Below are 24,072 nucleotides of genomic sequence, written 5' to 3'. Positions count from 1 at the left end.
ATTTAAGTTACAAAAAAGCAGATTCTGATTCTTAATTATTATAAGGACAATCCAATCATAGAACCAATTGTTCATTGAGGTGGTAGACTTTTGGAAGCTTTACAGTAAACACAAACATGAATCATATAATCCAATTTTAGAAAATACATTGTTAAGAAGACTGTTTCTATTGAATGCCAAAATCCAACCCCTCTTTTTCTATCACTCTGCCTGCTCTTGGACTAAGGGATTACTAATCTGAAATCAAATCCTTCTCCCTTTCTTCCCAAGCACACATACACAGAGCACATGTTTAAGTGTTAGGCTTTGCCTATCCCAGAAATATATAACTCTTTTATGAATCTCTTTTCTGTTATAAAACCTGCTTCACTAATAATTGCTCAGGTCACATGCTGCTGTCAGGAGCTCTTAGACATGCATTCAGAATGCTTCAATCTCTAAGAGCTTCAAGGGAGTGAATAACCCAAATTAATATATTTTCATAACTTTCAACAAAACATTTATAGAACAAGTTAAGAATTCAGAATACACATGTGTGTGAGAGAAAGTAGAGATGGTGAGGACATTAATTTGGCTTGCATGTTAAGTTAGTTTACAACATTTCTATTTCCCTAATCTATAAATGTACTACATACTAGAATAGAATAGAATAGAATAGAATAGAATAGAATAGAATAGAATAGAATAGAATAGAATAGAATAGAATAGAATAGAATAGAATAGAATAGAATAGAATTTTTATTGGCCAAGTGTGATTGGACACACAAGGAATTTGTCTTGGTGCATATGCTTTCAGTGTACATAAAAGAAAAGATACGTTCAGATAAGGTACAACACTTAATGATAGTCATAGGTTACAAATAAGTAATCAGGAAACAATATCAATATAAATCGTAAGGATACCAGCAACAAGGTTACAGTCATACAGTCATAAGTGGGAGGAGATGGGTGATGGGAACAATGAGAAGATGAGAAGATTAATAGCAGTGCAGACTTAGTAAATAGTTAGACAGTGTTGAGGGAATTATTTGTTTAGCAGAGTGATGGCGTTCAGGAAAAAACTGCTCTTGTGTCTAGTTGTTCTGGTGTGCAGTGCTCTATAGCGTCGTTTTGAGGGTAGGAGTTGAAACGGTTTATGTCCAGGATGTGAGGGGTCTGTAAATATTTTCACAGCTCTCTTTTTGACTTGTGCGTTATACAGGTCCTCAATGGAAGGCAGGTTGATAGTAATTGGTTTTTCTGCAGTTCTAATTATCCCCTGAAGTCTGTGTCTGTCTTGTTGGGTTGCAGAACCAAACCAGGCAGTTATAGAGGTGCAGATAACAGACTCAATAATTCCTCTGTAGAACTGGATCAGCAGCTTCTTGGGCAGTTTGAGCTTTCTGAGTTGGCGCAGAAATAACATTCTTTGTTGTGCTTTTTTGATGACGTTTTTGATGTTAGCTGTCCATTTTAGATCTTGTAATATGGCAGTTGGTGCACCAAAATCTGCACAATTCAGAAACTCAGGTCGGTTTCAAAAAGTTTAAAATATGTATATAAATTCATATATTGTGGAAAATATATATGGAAATACAAATTCGTTCATCAGGGTAGAAAAAAATTGGAAAAATTGTGTGTGTGTGTATATGTATATATGTATGTATGTCTATATGTGTGTGTGTGTGTGTATGTATATATATGTATTGTACCTGTAAAGGTACAATGTATCTTTTTTTTCTTTTTCGTAGGCTTTTATGTGCATATTCTTTCTAGCCAGGTTTTACCTACGTAAACTTAGTTGTTTTACAGTACCTTTACAGGAAGGATATCTGAGAAGTGGGTGTGGCTCACTGACGACGCCTTAAAAGGCAGAAATAGCTATCTGAGTCTCCCAGAGAGCAACACAGAGTTGCAGTTTGTCAGCAGAAAAAAGGCCCAGAAACTTGTGAATGAGATTTCACAGAACCTAGGGCTGTAAAACAACTAAGTTTACGTAGGTAAAACCTGGCTAGAAAGAATATGCACATAAAAGCCTACGAAAAAGAAAAAAAAGAAAAAAGAAAAAAAAGATATATATATATATATATATATATATATACACACACACTCTCTCTCTCTCTCTCTCTACATGTATATATGGATTATATAGGAGACAAGCAAAAAATTATGGACCAATTTTGTCCATAAATTGAATGGACTAATTTAATTTTATGACAATTGAAAGTCATAATTTAAAAACTGAGGCAGAAACAGATTGTCTTCGACTAAACTTCAAAAAGTTTATTGTTTTTTGTATTGAGATTTTATTTCTGTAAGCTTCCCTGAGTCACTGTGAGTGAATTGGGCAACCATGTACATTTTCTTAATAAATAAATAAATAATAAATAAATAAATAGTCACAATATTTTTTTCAGGGTTGCCCAAACACTCAAGGGAAAGTGTATAGTGTTCTACAATGTAAAGAGTTATGAGGTGAGATTTAAAAAACTCTTTTATCTCAAAATATGCTGCCAATATAGTCTCTCTCCTAAATTAGTGTAAGGAGAGAGAAATCTTCCATTCATAAAATGTTCTTTGAAAACTCTGAAATATCATTTCAATGTTAATGATTACATTTCTATGTTTCCTCGTGTCTTCCTCCCAGAACATTACAGATATTGCACCAATTTTAAACCTAATTCGCGGAAACCATTTCAAAGGCGTTTTATCATCTTCGCCTTATATGATTGTCTTTGTCATGGACCCAGAGGCATTGGGGCAGGGGGAGGGAGGTTGTAAAAGGCAAAGAAATGATGATAGCAGCACCATGTTGATGCCACACCGATTCTGTTCCTTTTTATGTGCATCAGTGCTGCTTTTATCATTTTGTTGAAAGCACTGGCTCCTACAGGTGCTTTGCATTGGCATTAATGTCTAGGAACTTTCTCCCTGACATACACATTTCTTATACATAGAGAAATAGTCAATCAAGCTAACCCATACTGCTTATACACTTCTTTGATACTTCAATCGTTGTATTAACTCAGTAGTTTCACTGTTTGGAACAAGCATGCCAATAGATACCACAAGTCCTTTGGAACGCTCCTTCAAAGATGCTCCCCCATGCCTCCTTTTGATCACTGCTCTGTTCCCACTACACATTAGTCTGTATACAGCTTGATATGCAGCTAAACCCACCTATCCTCCAATAAAACGGACCATGTGCATAGATCTGAATGCTTTATTGGGAGAACAGGATATGGTGAAACGGAGGAAAATAGGGATACATACAGTGAGAATCAAATATAAAATAGACAGCATTAAGTTACTGCTGAACATAACAATTAATAAATACAAGCAGTTTGAATCTCACCCACGATGCTCTGTGTGTGGGATGTGGGTTTGTCCTTGGATGATCATGTGCCACAGAGTGAAATGGTTGCTTCTTTGTGCTTCTGCCTTCTCAAATGCTAAAGGTTATGGAGTCTGGCTTCCCAGTGTGCACTTGGTTTGAGAGTGTGAGCTGATGGATAAATGGGTGGAGTCAGCTTCAAACAATAGAGTTGGGGCATATTTGTCTCTCTGGCCACTAGATGGGTTTAGAGAACAACAACAGTATATAAAGTTATATGTTGTGGCATGACAATCACCCTTTGAACTCTCTGTTGGCTGTTTCGAACAAATGGCAGTTCCTTGTTATGCCTGGGGCAATGCAGCTCTGAAATGTCCATCTTTTAGGTCCTGTCAACATTTTTCTTCCCTTTGTGATAGAGAGTCTACAACCCACCTTTTGTGGGATTAGCAGCCATTTAGCTTTCTCCACATCTTGACCTTGTCATGAAATGTTTCCTGCCACTTGGAGGAATCAACACTGACCACTTATGCACACTCAGAGGCACATATACACACAGGCAAGAGTCCAAAATTTTCCAGCAAGCAAGCATAGGACAAATTTACACCACAGAGGTAACTAAAGGTACAACACACCGAGTGAAATAAGCTCCTCCATTTTTCAGAATAATGGCCAGCACTCATGGAAACAGTCCCAATGTCAGCTTTGGAAGCCATATTAGACCGGAAGCTTCCATGCTGCCACCTTCTCATGTGTGGGAAAGTAGGAAGGGGGATTTAGTAGAGGGGTTGTCTTTAGACATTGTAGCATTCTTTCTGTTGGTGAAGGCCGGGCCGATCCTGCATCTGGAGAAGGAGTGGTTGTTTGAAATACTCCCAAGCCTGGTTGGAGCATGTGAAAGCATATAATTTGGGCAGAGAACATGGGACTCTCCAGATGTTGCTGAATTATAACTCCCAAGAATCACTACAGCCTCCGCTGAGGGATGTTAAAGACTGGTGTTCAGCAACAAATCAAGAGCACATAACTCAAGATAAGTCTAAACAGTTATAGAATGTTTTCTAATACACCAATGAGCCAATATAATCTTCTATTCAAAGTTGTGTTACACCGCACCCCACCCAAATCCTGGAGACTCTTCAGAGGGAAGATGAAAAAAGATCAAGCTGCAGAAGCCATGACTGCAGAATCAAAGCCTCATTCCTACTAATGTATGTTGCATGTGTGACACAATAAAGAAGGAATGGGGTTTTGATTGTACAGTCATGGTCACCATCTTGACCTTTCACACACACCCTCCCCTTGAGGCCCAGCATCCATCCCATAACTCAGTTCTTTCCAGATGTGAGAAGACTATAACCTGGATAGGAAAGACTTTAATTTGCTGCTAGCAATATAGGAATTATTGTTGCATTACAGACAGTATAAACCAGCATATCTGGATGATAGACTGGAGAGTTGTGCAAGAATGGAATGAAAGTGGTTTACATTCTTAGCTAGATTGTGTATCAGTCCTGCTTGATCAAACTATACATAAAGGAAAAAAAATACATTAAACACACTCAACAACCAACTACAGCACACCTGTGCCTCTGGCTTCAGTAGGATATTTAACATTACTGCCTCTTTCTCATATTGACATGTTTTCCCATATACAAATGAGTTCATCTACTTTTCAAAATAGTTTGATTTGTATCTGCATTGATTAAGTGAAAAGTCAGAAGGTTTAAATTGCAGCAATTGATTGATATAAGTGTTAACGCCAATCTATGCAACGCCTTGGAATCAATATACCTTTTGTATACTTAATTAAGGAGAATTTGGCAGTTTCCCAGAGGACTTTGAGGCATGGAGCTGGCCAGATGTAAATATTGCTGGATTGTGACTGCAGCGTGATTTATAAACTAATGTTTATTGCATTGTTTTCGCAAAGATATGGCACAGTTTATTAAACATGTTTTGTATGTTAAATAAAATTTTCAAAAAATATCTTTTTTACTTCAAAAGTATCTCCACCTGTAGCTTTTAGGAATATATGCCCTGGGCCTGGTGTATATAGAATAGGGTAGGGTAGGGTAGGGTAGGGTAGGGTAGGGTAGAGTAGAGTAGAGTAGAGTAGAATAGAATAGAATAGAATAGAATAGAATAGAATAGAATAGAATAGAATAGAATAGAATAGAATAGAATAGAATAGAATAGAATAGAATAGAATAGATTCTTTATTGGCCAAATGTGATTGGACACACAAGGAATTTGTCTCCCATGCATACACTCTCAGTTTACATACAAACAACAAAGTGATAATCATTTATACCAATAGGAGAAGGTAATAGGAGATGAGAGAGATAATAGTAATGTAGCCCTACTACATGGGTAAATATCCTTATACATATTTACTCCCTACGCACTCGTCACCTCTCGTCTGGACTATTGTAATGCTCTCTACATGGGGCTCCCCTTGGGGTACACCCGGAGGCTCCAACTGGTGCAGAATGCGGCCGCGCAGGGGATTATGGGAGCGACGGGGCGCTCCCATGTGACTCCTCTCCTGCCCGAGCTGCATTGGCTTCCAGTGGACTTCCGGGTGCGCTTCAAGGTGTTGGTGATCTACCCTTTGGAACAATCTACCCCCAGAGATACGAGTGATCTCCGACCTCAGAACTTTTTGTCGGGCCCTAAAAACTTACTTTTTTCAGTTAGCCGGTCTGTCTTGATTTTAGGGTTGGTTTTTAAAATTTTGATACTGATTTTAAATTGACAAATTTTAAATTATGGGCCAAATTTATTAATTATTTTAAATCTGTTTTTAATTGTAATGTTATGTATAAATGTTTTTATTTTGGCTGTTCACCGCCCTGAGTCCAAAAGGAGAAGGGCGGTATAGAAGTTTGAATAATAAACAAATAAATAAATAAATAAATAAATAAATAAATAAATAAATAAATAAATAAATAAATACATACATACATACATACATAAGACAGTGCTGTGGGAATTAGGGGGTCAGCAGAATAATGGCACAAGGGAAAAACCTGTCCCTGTATTATCCCAAGGGGAGGAGTTAAAATAGTTTATATCCAGGATGTGAAGGTGTAGGTATTTTCTGACCCATGTAGTATACAAATCCTTAGTGGGAGGTAGGCTGGTTGCAGATGTTTTTTCTACAGCCACCTGTCCTGTTTGGTTGCTGTACCAAACTCTTTTTTTTTTAAAAAATAAGACATCTCAAAGGCCAACAGTCTCAAAGTTGTGGCAGTCCACAAGCTGCGCGTGGTCATTTTTTGTAGCCTACAAACAATACATGCGCTCCATGGCATAGGGCCTAGCTATCTCCGAGACCGCCTGCTGCTACCGATGACCTCCCATCGACCCGTGCGCTCCCACAGAGAGGGCCTCCTCAGGGTGCCATCAGCCAAACAATGTAGGCTGGTGGCCCCCAGGGGGAGGGCCTTCTCTGTGGGGGCTCCCACCCTCTGGAATCAGTTGCCCCCGGAGATAAGAAGAATCCAGGACCTCAATGCCTTCCGTCGTTCCCTGAAAACCTATCTTTTTCAGCAAGCCGGGTTGGCTTAAGAAGAAATTTTTAAAATTTTTAAATTCTTTTAATTAGTCTGTGATTCTTAACTTTCGGGCCAAAATTTATATATATTTTTAAATGTTTTAATATTTGTATTCTATGTTTTTTATCTTGGCTGTACACCGCCCTGAGTCCTCAGGGAGAAGGGCGGTATATAAATTGGAAATTAAATTAAATTAAATTAAATTAAATTAAATTAAATTAAATTAAATACATGGAGAAAAAAGAAAGTTGTCTGGTGGCATTGATCCCTGGCCATTTCGGTATGTGTGACAAGGGAAGCGAACAGGATGGATGAACTGACAAAGGCTAGGAGGGAGGAAAAATGTGGAATGCCTGTTCACCAGCATGAAGAAGAACAGAAAGTGCTGCACACAAACACACACACACAGAGCATGAAAATGATTGTGGAACTGGCCAGTCTCAGCCAGGCACTTCAGACTCCCTTCTAGCCGAGAAAAAAATGGCTCTGCTCTAAGACGGGTCCATTGCCCTCTTGTCCTCCTTATAAACATCTGCCAAACAGTACAGAATGCTAAAACCAGACAGGCCCTCCTTTTGATTCAATGAAGTCATTCTTTTCTCTGGGAATATGTAGATTTGGTCTAAAGTCAGACTGACACTTTCGGACACAACCCCACTCCAGACTTTATAGCCTCTCTCCTGTGCTGCAGTTTTAATGTGATTTCTCAGGGGAGCATTAAAGAAGTGACAGTTGCTAATACTTGAACTTATTAACACCTTTCTTCACACGCCTCAATCGCAGTGGGGAAAAAAATATTCTGGATATTCTGGATAGTATTAATCATCAGGTTATAGAATTCATGATGACTCCATCTGTTGAGGGATACCAGAATTAAAAGAAGAAGAAGGGGGGGGGACAACAATTGCAAGCTTTGTGAACACATTTCAGACAAACAACTTTTCTCCCACTACAATTTTTGGCCAGGAAAACACATCGATGAGAATTTACAGTGCCTGAAGGCTAAGACTTGCAAAAAGCTTTGGATGTCATTCTGTCACACTGAAGCATCTCATCAGGAGACATGAGTGGGTGAGTTTCCATAGAAAGCTCAACCAGACTCTGCATATTTCCAATTTATAAAGGGAGATAGCGCTAAGCTAGAGAGAGCTGTACCGTACCAAAGAGGCAGGGTTATACTCAAAAGGAAAGTATTAGAGATTCTTTAAATCTTTTCCAGCTCAATCTGAACTGGAGAAAAATTCCCAGCGTAATTCTCTCCATGCAATAACATTTTTGCATGACCAGCCGATATCATACTAGAGCTTTTTTTTTTTCCGAAGTTCCCCAAATTCTGTAATGCAAAAGAAGAAAGTTGGCAAAGCCCAGACAACTCCACCAAGTTATTTCCTGGCACTACAAAATTGTCAAAGCAACTGTAGAAGATGGATGCTTGCAAGAGTCTCAGGCTGCTGGTATAGGCTGCAGAACAGTGGTGAAATCCAATTTTTTTTACTACTGGTTCTGTGGGCGTGGCTTGGTGGGCATGGCTGGGGAAGAATACTGCAAAACCTCCATTTCCACCCCACTTGAGGGGGAAGGATACTGCAAAATCCCCATTCCTACCCCACTCTGGGGCCAGCCAGAGGTGGTATTTGCCAGTTCTCCGAACTACTCAAAATTTCCGCTACCAGTTCTCCAGAACCTGTCAGAACCTGCTGGATTTCACCCCTGCTACAGAAACCTTGTTGGGTTTTATGATTGACGATACAATTGCACAGAATCTGGTACTGGGGAATGTATATGATTAAATACTATCTGGCTGCCTAAAAATACTTAGATGTTTGAAGACAAATGTCCATATTACCTGGCTTGTAGTTCTCAAACCAATGGAGAGATTTAAATTTTAAGGTAAGAGCTGCGGTACACCTCTTCCATGGTGTAGAGGAACTCATTCATCTCTAAATAAAATGTACTTCAAGCCTTGCTTGAGGAAATATCTTTAACTGAAAGTATATAATTCACTGATTGTCTGCGTATCCTGCAACTGTCAGCTCAAAGGTACAAATAGATAAGGGAAACACTGAGGGCTGAAGTCCACCTCAGTGCTTCTCCCTTCTCCTTTTCCACAACCCCCTCATCTTTTTAAAGATTAGCAATAGGCATGTCTTCTACAGCCAGGAGATGCCTTTTCAACACTGAAAACCATTATAAAACCCCACTACATTTATGAGGGGATCTTTGTTGTGATTTTCCCCCCCTGGTTTGAGAAGCTAAGAATGATATTAATGGTTTCAGCCAGGAGTGTCCAACCTTGACAACTCTAAGACTTATGGACTTCAACTCCCAGAATTCCCCAATCAGCCACGCTGGCTCGGGAATCCTGGGAGTTAAAATCTACATGTGTTAAAGCCTATTTGAAAGCTTAAAGTATTGAATGTATACTTTAAACAATAGAATATTAGTCTACCAGATTTGGGTGATTGGTTTGTTGAGAGGAGGTTCCAGCTGAGAAATAAAAATGGTTTGAAGTGCACTTTGTTTTTGGGCCATGGATTCACATCCATTCACACCACCCAAATGTATTTCAGATAAAATCAAGTTACCTGGGTTTCAAGCAGCTGGATCATATTGTGTCAGTCATTCCTTTATATGACATGCATTTACTGTATATTCCCACCAAGAAACACTCACATGAGATTAACACCCAGAAGTTTAGCTAGTTCGATATTTTATCTCTGGAAGCAAGAATCTCTCACATCTGTACTTCAAAGAACTTCAGCTGGGCCAAAGGACAGTGTCCCATTTTATCCTAAAGAACAGTATTCAGTATATTGTTCATTAAATGCTACTGCCAACTACTTAACTGCCATTTTTCCCAGAAATCAATCCCTTTTCTTCTTCTTTTTCTAAATGATATGACCTTCAACTTTATTGCCCATAATAAAATGCGCATACTACCAGTAGTGAAATATTTTATTACCGCAGATGAAATAAGCTAAATTGCATTTGCTCATCCAAACTACCAAACCCCATTGACAGAAGCCTGAAGTATTTCGATTAGAGAATGGCAGGTGCCAGGTAGCAAGTGGGAGAAAGAAATATTTCATGAAGATTGCCTTCTGAGATTGACCTTCCCACTGAGCTGCTTATCACTACCAGTTCACTTGAGCTTATTAATTAGATTTGCACTCAAAATTGAAGGTACTTTAGTCACAGATTTCAAAATGTTAAGTCTGTTGGAGCATAAAGTACAGGCTGAGAAGAGTATCATCCTACAGAAACTCACATCATTTCAGAGTGACACAAACACTGTTTGAAACATCTATTTCGAAAGGTCAACGGTTCCAAATATTAGTAGTTCAAGTGAGCTAAGAAGTCTGTAGCAGGTTTTCACCCTCAGTGGTCAACGTTTAGCAGGCCAAGCACTACGATTCTTACTGCTTCTAAATGTTTATGTAGAAATGCTTTAACTCTTAAACCTCTTAATAAAACCATTCTCCTGGAAATGATAAGACTGTTCATATACAGTCAGTATGTGGAGGGGAAGCTATTTTCTGATACATGCATTGCACATCCTTTGTTAACAACATGAAGTAGAATGTCATAAAAAGAATCCATAAGGGATCTTGCTGTAGCACACTAAGGGAAGGAAGAAACTGGAAAGTGACAAACTTTCAGTTGTGGCAGGAGTGGCAATTTCACTCTTTTCCTACTAGATGCTATATTGCCTTATAGATTATATTTATTTATTTTATTTATTTATTTATTTATTTATTTGTCAAGTATGTATTAGATAATATATATAAGTATAAGCATGAATTGAATACATAAAATGAATACAAATAAAGGGAACATTAGGACAGGGACGGTAGGCACGCTGGTGCTCTTATGCACGCCCCTTACAGACTTCTTAGGAATGGGGTGAGGTCAACAGTAGACAGTCTTAAGTTAAAATTTTGGGGGTTTGGTGAAGAAACCACAGAGTCAGGTAGTGCATTCCAGGCATTGACCACTCTGTTGCTGAAGTCATATTTTCTGCAATCGAGTTTGGAGCGGTTCGCTTTAAGTTTGTATCTATTGTGTGCTCGTGTATTGTTGTGATTGAAGCTGAAGTAGTCATTAACAGGTAGGACATTGTAGCAGATAATTCTACGAGCCAATCTTAGGTCATATCTGAAGGACTACAAGACTGGAAACCCCCTTAGATACTTTCAGAATTTTTACTATCACAGAATGATTCTCATTAGAGACATGATGTGCCACAAACCCCCAGTTTATCAAAGACACAGTGCTAATAATACTCTCTAGTCTAGGCCATTTCAGTACAAGAGAGAGAGAGAGGGAGGGAGGTGGGAGAGAGAATTAATAGATGATAGATAGATAGATAGATAGATAGATAGATAGATAGATAGATAGATAGATAGATAGATGATAGATAGTTTGACAGACATACAGACAGACAGACAGACACATAGAGATGAGAGACAGAGAGATATGTAAATAAAATTAATACTAGAGAAAAGTAATTGGCTTTCCAGTTTCTCCTCTTTTTAAAAATCTTTAAAAACTTAAGTAAGTGAGTGGGAGGTCCTGCTATGAATCAAGGGTCATGTCTACAAGGAGCCATTACTCGTCCCTCTGTCAGAATGTGCAAACCTTTAGGTTGATATGCTGCTTTGTATAGAAATGTGACGATGTTTTTGAAAATTGGGTTCATTTAATGTTAGCTTGCAGACTCTACTGTGTTTCCAGATTACTCTATAGTCCTTTTGTTTTGAAAATCTTGATGATTATGTTAATTCTCTTGATTTCTCCCCCACTGCCCTCCTATTATGAATGGCTAGCTTGACCCTTCAGAGCTAAATGCCTCTTTTTGTGTGGATCTGGGGCAGGCAGACTGCTGAATTTTCAGCCACCATTCTTCTAGAAAGATTTGCAGATGCCTATAAAATAATTGGAATGCACAGAGCAAATTGCTTGCCGACATTATGAGCAAGCGGGTCATTCTCAGAACAATAGACACACTGAGACAACTTGTAAATCTTGAGTCCATTCAGAATAGAGCTGGACAGAGATGGTCCATCAATAATTCTTGTGCTTGTTTCAATAGTCTAAATTTCTTATTGCTCTCTGACCTATAAATGCCATTAAAGCTTCAGCAACACCAGTGTCTCTCTGAATTGTGTTTATGTCTTCTCCGTATTAACCTGAGACAGTTCCACAGTCACAACGCTCATGATAAGATCAGCAAGTTTAGAGAACCTTTAGTTAAATATGAGGACTCTTCCAGGTTATAAAAATTCAGAAAATCTGAGGTACGCATTCAGAATGGAAAGGATGACACATTTCTCTTTCTTTCTCCCTCTCTCTTTTAGGTTTTTGCAATTCTGCTTTTCTAGTATTTTTGACTCGTGTCCCAGTTGTCCCAGTTCTATTTAGAATTCAAGGCTTCTAGTTTAAACACAGTTGTAAGCGCTGTTTGACAGCAGTAGTAATCATTTCTGTAAGGGTTAGGATTGTGCTGAAAAATCTGTGTCACGCCTCAAACTACGTAATGGTTTCGTTATCCATGGTTTGTTGAATCAGCAGTATTAGCATAATAAGCTAAGCCATAAACCATGGTTAACATAATTCACTGGTTGAGTTCACACACTGTATAAAGCCATAACCAATAAAATGACACTGCAGCTTTCTGTCCTTTGTGAAGCCAGCTATTAAATGATAACAATTTGAGGCTGCCTTGCCAACACATTTATTTATTTCAAGGCAGTGTACACCACCTGTCAGTCTTGCAACAAATTCAGCAAGTGGCTTTCAGGAAATAAAAACATTGTAAAATGAAAGCAAAACAATAAAACTCAATCATAAAACAACAGAAAGCTACATAAAACCAAGCTGAAATAACAGCAGAAGAACCCTAAAATGTACAAACCCAGCAGCATTCAGTTCAGCGTCCAAGTCAGCTTACAAATTCATTAGCATAAATAATGTGGGGGGGGGGAAAGTATTCCAAACTAGCTAAACTACTAAAAGTATTTCTTCTAAAAAAATGTTTAGAATTGCATCTCTAATTGCTCTCAGGGATTTTTCTCTGGCTCAGCTTTGATGTGAACTGGAGAAATATTTGGGGAGACATTGAATGCTCACCTGTCTTTCAAAGCAGGCTTTTTTTTAAAAAAAAAAAAAAAAAAAGCTGCTAGTGCTAGCTCTTGAATCTAACTTTTAAGAATTGCACACAGGGGCAATCCTAGGCACACCCAGTGCTGCCTTATGGGAACTCGTGAATATGGGAGAGGAATATTAGGTCACTCCCTTTTTAAAAAAAATATATATTTGATCAACCTTGTATTCAGATTGAAATGTCTCTTCAGTCCTTTGATTGCTTCTCCTCTCACAGTAAGTCAATGAGAAAAGATTCTGTCTTCTAATGTGTTTGGTTATTTGGAGGGTTTTGATGCCCAGAAAACGTGATTGACAGATAGAAATTCTATATTTATTTTTATTCCATATTACCAATGCTCCATTATTATGCTAAGGAGGATGTACTGTGGTTGTGCAGCTACTAAAATATGCTTATATTATAGCATTTTGTAGTCAATTTTGGACTTCTTGTCTGCAGGGGCTATAGCCAACTCCATAAAACAGATCTAGTCTTCTTTTGGAGTTTGTTTTCTAATCTGGACAACCTTGAAGGGCTGACACTATGAGTAGCATTAATTTCTTTCTCCGGCATATTATTTATGGTCCTTAAAAGTAGAATTCTTTTTCGAGGGGTGGTTGTTAATTTATGTGACTAAATAGCAACAAGAAATACACAACCTAGGATATGAATCCCCAGGTACATAAAGAAATGTTTATGTTCATATATATGAACTGCATCATTACTATTGACTTTCATTACATGTATAGCACTTTGTTCTTCAAACAAATATTCTTCATTTTGTGAGAACATCCATGGAACATCATCCAACTTGGTGTAATGCACAGATTTCTTCAAAATTCCTTACTTTTCTAGTGCCCTTAATAATTTCCAAAGAGAAAACTGAGATCTCCAATGATTATTCTCTGAAAACTGGTTTTATAATGTAATTGGGTACTTCTTTTGAAGTAATAATACATGTATCTTCCAACATGTATGCCAATAGCTACTTTTGCCTACTTAATATTGTTTTAAATGATCATGTTATCAAATGCTCATGTTATCTGTGCAACTCATTTTATTGAAAACATCACATTAGTCTAACACGATCTGTCATGTTCCTTTATACCCACTGCTACATGTGAATGTGTGAGCATGCAACACGCTCATGTATTGTTGAATCTAATCGACTCCTAGCAGTTTGCAGTGCAATAGTTGTGAAATTATAAATCACAACTCTAAAAGCCCACACAGAACCAGAGTGAAGCCATAAAATAAAATGGAAACGAAACAATCATTGACATCAACTCTTCTAACCAAAAGCGCCTAACTTCCAAAGGGCCTGTGTGGGTTTGGTCTTTGCGACTTTATGGAACAGTGTCAGGTTGAATCCACGTTAGATAGTCAGGAGGGAAGCTATTTCAGATATTTATTTGTGTGGCCCCCACCTCTTCAAAATCCCATATAATGGGAATAGAAAGCAGCCACAAGTGGGATGATTGCAAAAGGACAGCACAGGATTGTTCTACGTTGGAGGAGGCAGACTGGAAGGCTAGAAGCCATCCCCATTACTATACATGAGTCAGAGTGTCTACAGCGTGACTACCAGGGGTGGGTTCTAAATTTTTTTACTACCGGTTCTGTGGGCGTGGCTTATTTTTTGGGTGTGGCTTGATGGTCATGTGACAATTCTTTAGGATTTAGCAGAGGTACTGGTCTACCAGGCTTTTAACTACTTGCAGAGCTGTACCGGTCTACTCATTTATTTTTGCAGGCACTGGTCTTCCCATTTATTTTTGCAGGCACCAGTCTACTTATTTATTTTTGCAGGCACTAGTCTACTCATTTATTTTTGCAGACACCGGGCTACTCATTTGTTTTCTTTTAACACTGATCAGCTGTAGGGCGACCCTTTGAAGCCCCGCAGCAAGAGTTTAAACAGTTTTTTTCTCTCTAACCGATCAGCTGGGACTCAGGAGGCAGCAATAGATTGGGGGTGGGGCCAAATAAAAGGTAAGAATAATGCGGGGGGCGGGGGGCAGAACTGGTTCGGTGACTTCATATTGTCACTGCTACCAGCTCGGCAGAACCAGACCAAACCGGGAGGAACCCACCACTGGTGACTACTACCCTGTTTTCCCCCAAATAAGGCATCCCCTGATAATAAGCCCAGTCGGGCTTTTGAGCGCCTGGCACTAAGGCCAAGCGCTTATTTCAGGGTTCAAAAAAATATAAGACAGGGTCTTATTTTGGGGGAAACACGGTATTTTGAGACAACCCAAGAGCAAAATACAGGACACAGAGGTTTTTCAAACAGTGGTTTATATACAAGTCATATATATATACTGTATATATATACATACATGTGCTAAGCAAAGCCAGGCTCTGACATTCTGACATACTAGTCCCTCAGAAGTGAAGTGCCATGCCTAAGAGTCTGAGGTTCTGCAAATGGATGTGTCTTAACCTTGGGTCTCCTCTTCTGTGGTACAAGGACAACAATGCTGTCTTTTATTATAGGTCTGTAATTAGAACAGCTAAATAATGCATGCAAAGCACTTCAATAGGGCTGTATTTGACTATTAAAATGTATCCCTGACAGGCAATATCATCTCACTTTTCTTATTCAGCAGTAGGAGAAATGATAGTGGTGTGCAGGAAAATAAAATTGTTCTGTTCCCAAAGGACTGTATTTCTGCATGTTACTTTAGGCCTGCATCCCATCTACCATAAATTGTTCTCTTCATATTAATGACTGCAGCTATTCATTTCACAGCCACTTAAGACCTAAATCCTCTGGCAATTTCCCAAACCTGGGATCAATCTGATCCTAGATCTCAGGGCTTTTCACTTGGAACAGAGATCCTCTGCTATTAAGATGTGATCACCAGAGGTCATCAATTCTCTACACAATCTAAGCCACTTTTTAAAAATCACTCCTTACAATTTATTATCATTTTCTCATCTCATCTTTCATGCAACCAACACTTGCACTGAACTGAGAATATATTCATTTGCATTTCTATTACACCAGGAGTCAATCCCTTAAACTTGTCCTTGCAATAAAACAATAAATTTACTCTCGGACTTCAGGAAAATATTGAAATGACACAGTTTAATGATTAATGAGATTTCACATTCTTATTTCATAAAATTAGAATAAAATTACTCTAGCGATGTCCCAACTTCCTTCGTCTACATCTTCCTCACCTATCCCAGAAAGAAAGAAGAACCTTTATTTTTCTTTCTTAAAACTCACAAAAGGTGCCATTTTTCATACTGGCTAGCAAGGTGATAGATAGATAGATAGATAGATAGATAGATAGATAGATAGATAGATAGATAGATAGACTTAAGGATGATCAAATCCAATGGGTGGAATTCAACCAGTTCAGACCAGTTTGGGTAAACCGGTAGCGGTGACCGCGGGTGGGTGCTATGCCCCACCCCAGTGCTATGCCATCCTATTTAGCCATGTTTTCATGCGCAGAATCTTTTTTTTTTTAAAGCCTCTGATGATCCCAGCTGACTTGCCTGATCGGCAGAGGCTTTTTTTCCTTTTCCTTCGGCCGAAGAGGTTGTAGAAAAAATGCTTTTAAAAGCCTCTGATGATCCCAGCTGAGTCATGCAATCATCGGAGGCTTTTTTTTTTTACTTGTAAAAGCATTTTTTCGGCCAAAGAGGTTGTAGAAAAAATGCTTTTAAAAATTAAAAAAAGCCTCTGCTGATTGCACAGCTCAGCTGGGCAATGGGGGAGGGCAGGGATTTTTGCTACTGGTTCTCCGAACCACCCGCCTCCATCGCTACCGGATCGGGCGATCCGGTCCGAACCGGGAGCATTTCATCCCTGGAGCAAAGCGCATGCGCGGAAGGCCAGGTGCATGCGCGAAACCAGTGATAAAAATATGTGAAAGCCACCTCTGATCAAATCAGAGGCAATACTTTAAAAGATTCAAAAAATACTTTTCATCCTAACAAAATAATAATAATAATAATAATAATAATAATAATAATAATAATAATAATAATAATAATAATAATAATAATAATAATAATAATTTTATTTCTATACCGCCCTTCTCCCGAAGGACTCAGGGCGGTGTACAGCCTATTTAAAAACACAGAACAAAACAACAATTAAAATTTAAAATCATTAAATAATTAGGCTCCAATTAAAATCCCAGAAATTTAAAATACCCCAATTTAAAATCGTTATGTTAATAGCCCGGCCTGGCGGAACAACAGGGTCTTCAGTGCGCAGCGAAACACCCGGAGGTCGGAGATCTTACGTATTTCCGGGGGCAGTTCATTCCACAGGGCTGGGGCTCCCACAGAGAAGGCCCTCCCCCTGGGTGTCGCCAGCCGACATAACTTGGCCGATGGCACCCTGAGGAGACCCTCTCTGTGGGAGCGGACTGGACCCACAGATAAAAACCCAGATAAAAATAAGTTCACAGGATATCTGTGAATTTGCTTAGTTGTGGTTATTAAAGCCTCCAAGTAACACAGAGCAAGAACCTGGTTGAAATGTCCTAGTCCTTATTTTAAATTCAAGACAAATTTTCTCCGGCAAGATGTGTGGAAGAGCTCTTAGTTTCTTCAGATGAAAGAACAAATCAGTTTTTTTCAAAAGAAAAAAAATATTTAAAAAAGAGGGATTGCTTACACCCATCTAACTAGAAATTGAGCTAGATTGTCTGCTCAGTTTCTTGACTGGTGAATTGCTCGTTTCTTCTTTTTTACTCCACTGAGCAAGGAATAACATTCAAGGAGGTCATGACTGAAGAATCCCAACCTCCATTATACTACTCGGAGGACCCTGAATAAATTGAGAGTTGGTGTACCTAAAGTGTAACACCACTATGCTCAAGTGGAGGCTTTTAGTGGATAACAACATGCTGTGTGAATGCAGAGAGAGAGAGACAAAGCCCGGCCCATCTGCTGGTATGTTGGCTACTATCAGAAACAGGTATCGAGAATGGCTTATTTTTGGCCAATGACAAAGCCAAGAAAGTGGCTTTATTCTGGCAGTCTGAAGTTTGATGTAGACATGGAAGAAAGAAGAGAGGGGAAGGGGGAAAGGGAGGAAAAGGGGGAGGAGCAGGAGGAGATTTGCTCTTGTCCAAAAACACTGCTTCCCATAGTCCACCTAGTAACCTTTCTGTTTCCATGTTTGGTTGATTTTTCCTGGATATCATCTCTGAGCTGTTGAATTGGCTTCACAGCCTGGCCCAAAGGTCCATTAAGAGACCAATCCTTCCTTATGTTGTTGTCTAGGCTGTCTTCCCACTGACTGAAAAATGTAAGGTTTTGATTTCCATATAGGATACCGGCTGCCAATTAGTTAGAAATGACCAGATTTCAATGTTTGCCATTGAAATATAAAGAACTAAACAGGGACTTTGAGATTTGATAAATACCATTGTTTTATAGCCTGACTAAATCACCATGACAGAATACAATACTTGTGTGTTACTCACAGGCAGGACTTCTCAGTAGTCTCCTTCACTTTTACTTTGTAAATCTTTACTTTGAGTATTTTCTCTTCTGAAGTTCGTAAGTCCCCACAATGACATCTTGTAGGCTCTTGTTTGAGTATTGGCCTCTTTATCTACTCCTTGCCTCAGTGAGTACTGAGTTCTTCTTCTTCCCCCTTTTTAAAAAAACTGAATGTGTCATTTCTTCGCTGCTTTAAGTAATTGTTCATGTGTTGTTTTCTTAAACTGATGATTGCAAATCCCTTTAAATCTTGTAGTAATACAAAGTGATGTAGAAATAAACGGTATGAGAAATGTTCCAGTTAATATAATTTGCTTTCACAATAATCTCTGTCCAGATGTTTCCAGGAATGAAGGAGAGTGTAACAACATCTATAAGATTATCCCTCCCCCGAGAAGGAGAAGGAGAAGCGGAAGCACAAGAAGAAATGACTGGTGCAGAGCCACAACTTCTACTTCATGGACATGAAGTGCCTGGGTTGCTACAAAATCAGCATGGTTTTCAGTCACGCCCAGACAGTTGTGTTGTATATTGGCTGCTCAACTGTGCTGTGCCAGCCCATTAGTGGAAAGGCAAGGTTGACAGAAGGATGTTCTTTCCAGCAAAAGCAACATTGAACAGTGGACACTTGGCACGGGATAGATGGGACTATGCGAACAGTTGCCGGTTGTGACCCTGAGGTTCTCTTGAGCACTGATGAAAGTATATTATACAATGGAATTGGGGAGCATGCAGAGTTATTTTTGAGGGCTTGAGTTGCTACCAATTGTGGCTATGGGATGAGCGTGAACACTCCCTCCCCTTGTGGCTCTGGCACTGTCCTTGTAGCCTTACCTATTTCATTCAATAAACTTTGGACATAAAGACAAAAAAAGAAGAAGCTTATGTTGTCATGCACATATCATTGTCTTGTCTACAGATACCCCTACTTATTATGATTATAGGGTTAGGGTTATTTGGGCTGAAATCCAGACAATATCAAAAAATAGCAATTAGGAGTTTCTTTGGTGCCATCTACTGGTCAACCACATTACTGCAATCCAAAAATGATAGTCCTAATTATCATGCAAGGGAAATAATCAAAGCCATTAAAAAGCGAAAGTTAGAGTATTTTGGACATGTGATGAGACACCCAGAAAAATACAGCATCCTTCACTTAATCCTCCAGAGAAAAATTGAAGGCAAACGAGGCCCAAGCAGAAGAAGAACATCATGGCTTCAAAACCTACGGGACTGGTTTGGACAAAACTCAGCAGCACTTTTTCATACGGCTGTTGACAAAAATAGGATTGCCAACATGATTGCCAATGTCTGATGAGGGACCTGGTACAAGAAGAAGAAGAATTATCATGCTAACTACAAGCAGCAGTTATATGTTAGCTGATTGGTTTCTAAAGCAAAGAGAATTTTATTGCAAAATAACTTAATAGGAAAAATCAACCTAATGTATAAATTACCAGACACCCTGTATTTATTTCTATCTGTCTCCTCATCATTCATTGTGAATTCTACATGCTATTCCCATACAGCATTTGTCATCTACTTTTGTTAAACTGCTGCAGTAATAGGTAACATTAAACAATCACATTTTTTTTAAGCAAAGTTGCTACCACTATGATGAATCTCCTGTGGCACTATGTAAATTTTCCATTCCCTAGGTCTGAAAGTAGTGATAGTGCAGCTCTCATCCAATCATCCTTCTTAAGTCCTTTTTTTATTTTGCAGTGAACAAGATTTGTTCTACTGGCAATAAAGGAAATAAGAAAGTGTGATATCCATCGTCTCTGTGTGACAATCCATGAGATCACCAAATGAGACATTTTGGCATGTTTTCAAATATGTTTCCAACATCTGCTAAAATATTTTGTATGATTTTACAGATTTTGCACTTGAATCTATTTACCTAAGCAGATCCATTCACAATAATCAACTCAGAATTCCTTGGAAGCATGGGCAAAGGAATGCTGCACTAATTAATTAATAAACAGAGAAGGGAATTAGGTGGGATTGGAGTGCTTTTTTTTGTTGTTGTTGTCATTTTCATTCAGATATGTTTTTGGCAGGTGGACCTTGATTTGCTTGCCAAATTCAGACCAGTGTATCTTAATTGATACTCCCATTTTCTCTAGCCAACACACTGGGCTAATGGGATTTTGTGATGAGATCATCCTACACATATCCTCCTTATGTCTGCCATGTAAGATGATTTTGAGTGATTCTCAGCAAGGATAACCTGAGATACTGAGCCAGAAGAGCACATACTTCAGATGTCGATACTGAAATGGGAGTTTCATCACAAACCTTATGGTCTAAGCTATTTATGGTGAGAGAATTCTGTTTGTCTGCTGCAAACGAAGAGTTGCTTGTACACTTTGAAGTCCAACATTTTTACTATGGCCTAACACATTTGTCAGCTTTTAGGATCTCACAAGACAGCCCCTATTGTCTGTTTAATTGAAGGAGCTGTGGTTATGATGAAAGCAAGAAGCTTTTCTTGAGTCTCCTACTAATAAAAAGTATAATAGAGAGGAAACTGTGCCAAATATCTTTTAAGATTTGTGTGAAGAATTGACGATGTTTGCACTCTTCCTTCAATTGAATATGAAACTATTCTGATCAGCAGAAAGCACTGCTGGATTTTACTCTTCAAAACCCTGCCTCTTTTTTTTCTCCTTCTTTTTGCTTTTATTCCCTTGAGCAGATTGTTTATTTCACTTTAGTAGTCCAATCCCAGAAGTTCTAAAACAGGATGCACTATTTTTTTTAGATCTTTCTTGGAGTGACAGCACTTTGTATGAATCTAATGAAGCTTTATCATAACCACCAAAGGCAATTGTTCCAAGCATAACATTTTGTAATTGAGCAGGACTACAACTCCCGTTTTCTCTAGCCAACACAGAGGGCTAATAGGATTTTTGTGATGACATCATGCCACACATCTCCTTCTCCTCCTCAACAGACACCTATGAGATAAGCAGCCCACATTGGCCAATATCCCACTTACGGTAGCTTTGGTTTGGCTAGCCATTCTGTACTTCTTATTTTCTTTAACAGATGCTTTAAGAAATAACAATATTATTTTAAAATGTATCAAAACATAAAAGGCGTAATCAGAGTCAGAACCATTGGGAGTGGGGTGGCCTTCCTCTACTCCTTCTGGACTCACTCCTCACCTCAGTTCTCCCATATATGGCTGCAATTGGGTGAGGAACAAATAGAAGAAAAAGTTGTGGCAGCTAGAATAGCTCCTTTTGGAAGTCATGCTATCCTTCTGTCTCTATGTGGAAAAGTTAACCACATAGCTCTTCTATCCCTAAACATATGAGTAATTTGGGGTTAAAAATATGGTTAAAGATGATTAGGGGACTGGAGGCTAAAGCATATGAAGAACGGTTGCAGGAACTGGGTATGTCTAGTTTAATGAAAAGAAGGACTAGGGGAGACATGATAGCAGTGTTCCAATATCTCAGGGGCTGCCACAAAGAAGAGGGAGTCAAGCTATTCTCCAAAGCACCTGAGGGCAGGACAAGAAGCAATAGGTGGAAGCTAATCAAGGAGAGAAGCAGCCTAGAACTAAGGAGAAATTTCCTGGCAGTTAGAACAATTAATCAGTGGAACAACTTGCCTCCAGAAGTTGTGAATGCTCCAACACTGGAAGTTTTTAAGAAGATGTTGGATAACCATTTGCCTGAAGTGGTGTAGGGTTTCCTGCCTGGGCAGGGGGTTGGACTAGAAGACCTCCAAGGTCCCTTACCACTCTGTTTATTCTATTCTATTTTATTCTATTCTCTCTAAAAGCTATACTTCGATGCATTGTTTGGATCTTCAAAAACAAACTAGATTTATTGATAACCTTCTTTACAATTTATTATGAATGCAGGTTATATTTTGTTTATGTTTCTTCTGTTTATTTCTTTTGTTGTGTTCTCTCACAATAACAGCCTGTCTTTGGTACTTTCTGAATCTTAGATTAACCTTGTTGGAAGATAAAAGCCTTTGTGATGCCCTCTCCCCTTTTAGCCAGGATGCATGGCATCCCGGCCACCACTGATCTGCCAGGCAAATCTGAAAATAAGGATGCAGAGAAGTCACTTAAAGTTTCCCCATTAGCATTTGACACTTGGGCTAAAATTGACCAAGCACACCTCTTTGGCACCAGCAAACAAACATAAAAGAGTACCCCTTTGAGATAAGTCTTTTATCACAGTACTGTGCCCCAATCAGAATCCCTCATAAAAATTCACTTCCAGGAGAAGATCTACATATCTTAGATCTACAAACCTCACAGGATATGGGACAACCTTCCCCTCTGGACTTTACATGTCCCTGGGATAAAAATGTCTTAATTTAGGCATCTAAAAATACTTTACATCAAAGTCCATTACTTCATGATCAAAGCCCATCATTACTATAAGTACTTCTACTCTTAGCTTTCTAACTTTGTACTCTACCTTCAGTTGCTATGCTCCACATTATGCTGTCAAATAAAAAAACAACCTTCCTCCTCAAGCAGCCATCCAGTGTGTGTTTTTCACAACTTGGTTTAGATTTGGACCCAGGACTGTCTTCCAACAACCTCTTGCCTTTTTGCTTGAGGCACATTTAAAATCTGTGATGTGTAGGCTTATGAGCATTTTCTCCATTTATACAAGAACTCTCTTCTTGTATGAAAAATATATATGCAGTCACTTATAAGCCCTAGTGAGTCCTTTTTTCAACTAGGTTTAGCACATTTCTTCTGTATCTCTTAATTCTTGACAAAGTAACAATCCTGTCAAAGCATTTTTTAAATTCTCTGTTCAGAAGTTTACCTCCTACAAAACACACATCACTTTTCAGCTGAACTCATTGTGGTTCAGTTTATTGATTTATTAAAGCAGAACTTATAACTATTACTTGAAGTCTACAAAATAGTTTGACTGATTAAAGAGGCACCTTTGCTAAATCGGAGAGGGTTCGGGACCATTCCTTTCCCAGTTATTGAAATGTACCCAATTCTTTCTTAAACTGCTGTATGTCTTCCCATTCACTCCAAGAAAGCTATTTTCAGCTGTATTTATTTAAATTCCCAAGGCACAGATGGAGATACACATGCCAAAACAGCAAATTACCAGTAGATTAATCTTCTGTCATGGAGAAGGAATAGTTGAGAATGGTAGAAAATCTGGCAATGGAAAGATTAGACTTTGGTCAGTTAAACTGTCAGTCTCCCCAAATAATTTTAGTCTTCTTAGTTCAGCCATGCAAGAGTGATGAGCTATAGTCTCTTGTCCTCTCACCTCCCAGCATTGGGAGGGAAGGTCCAAGAGCAAATGCATTTAGTGGAATGACTTATTGCTCCCATGGATGAACAAATGCTGATTTCATAGGCCCAATTCTTCTGCAGCTGGAAGGGCGGCCAAGAGCTTTCACTGTCTCCAGGCATCTGGTGTTTATCTCACCACACTTTCTCCCCAATTAGGTATGAGTGCCGATACACATATTGTTTCTAAACCTATATGACGCAACAGATTATTCCTAAATCAATTATTGCTTAATTTAGTTAGCACCCATCTCTCTCAGCAAAGTGAACAGCACTG

The 24,072-nt window shown here is 38.8% G+C and overlaps 1 protein-coding gene across 1 annotated transcript; it reads left to right on the top strand.

Moving 5' to 3' along the window:
* Window positions 1–18,951: 18,951 nt before the first annotated feature.
* LOC139326381 (small ribosomal subunit protein eS27-like) lies at window positions 18,952–19,110 on the top strand. Its single transcript, XM_070956491.1, has one exon. It carries the CDS (start codon window positions 18,952–18,954, stop codon window positions 19,108–19,110), a length of 159 nt encoding a protein of 52 aa, XP_070812592.1.
* The last annotated feature ends 4,962 nt before the right edge of the window (window positions 19,111–24,072 follow it).

The sequence above is a fragment of the Pituophis catenifer genome, unplaced genomic scaffold (genome assembly GCF_029215685.1).
Source record: "Pituophis catenifer annectens isolate HBS135680 unplaced genomic scaffold, rPitCat1.0.hap2 SCAF_1, whole genome shotgun sequence".
NCBI lineage: Eukaryota > Metazoa > Chordata > Lepidosauria > Squamata > Colubridae > Pituophis > Pituophis catenifer.
This window is presented reverse-complemented; position numbering and strand designations above follow the sequence as displayed.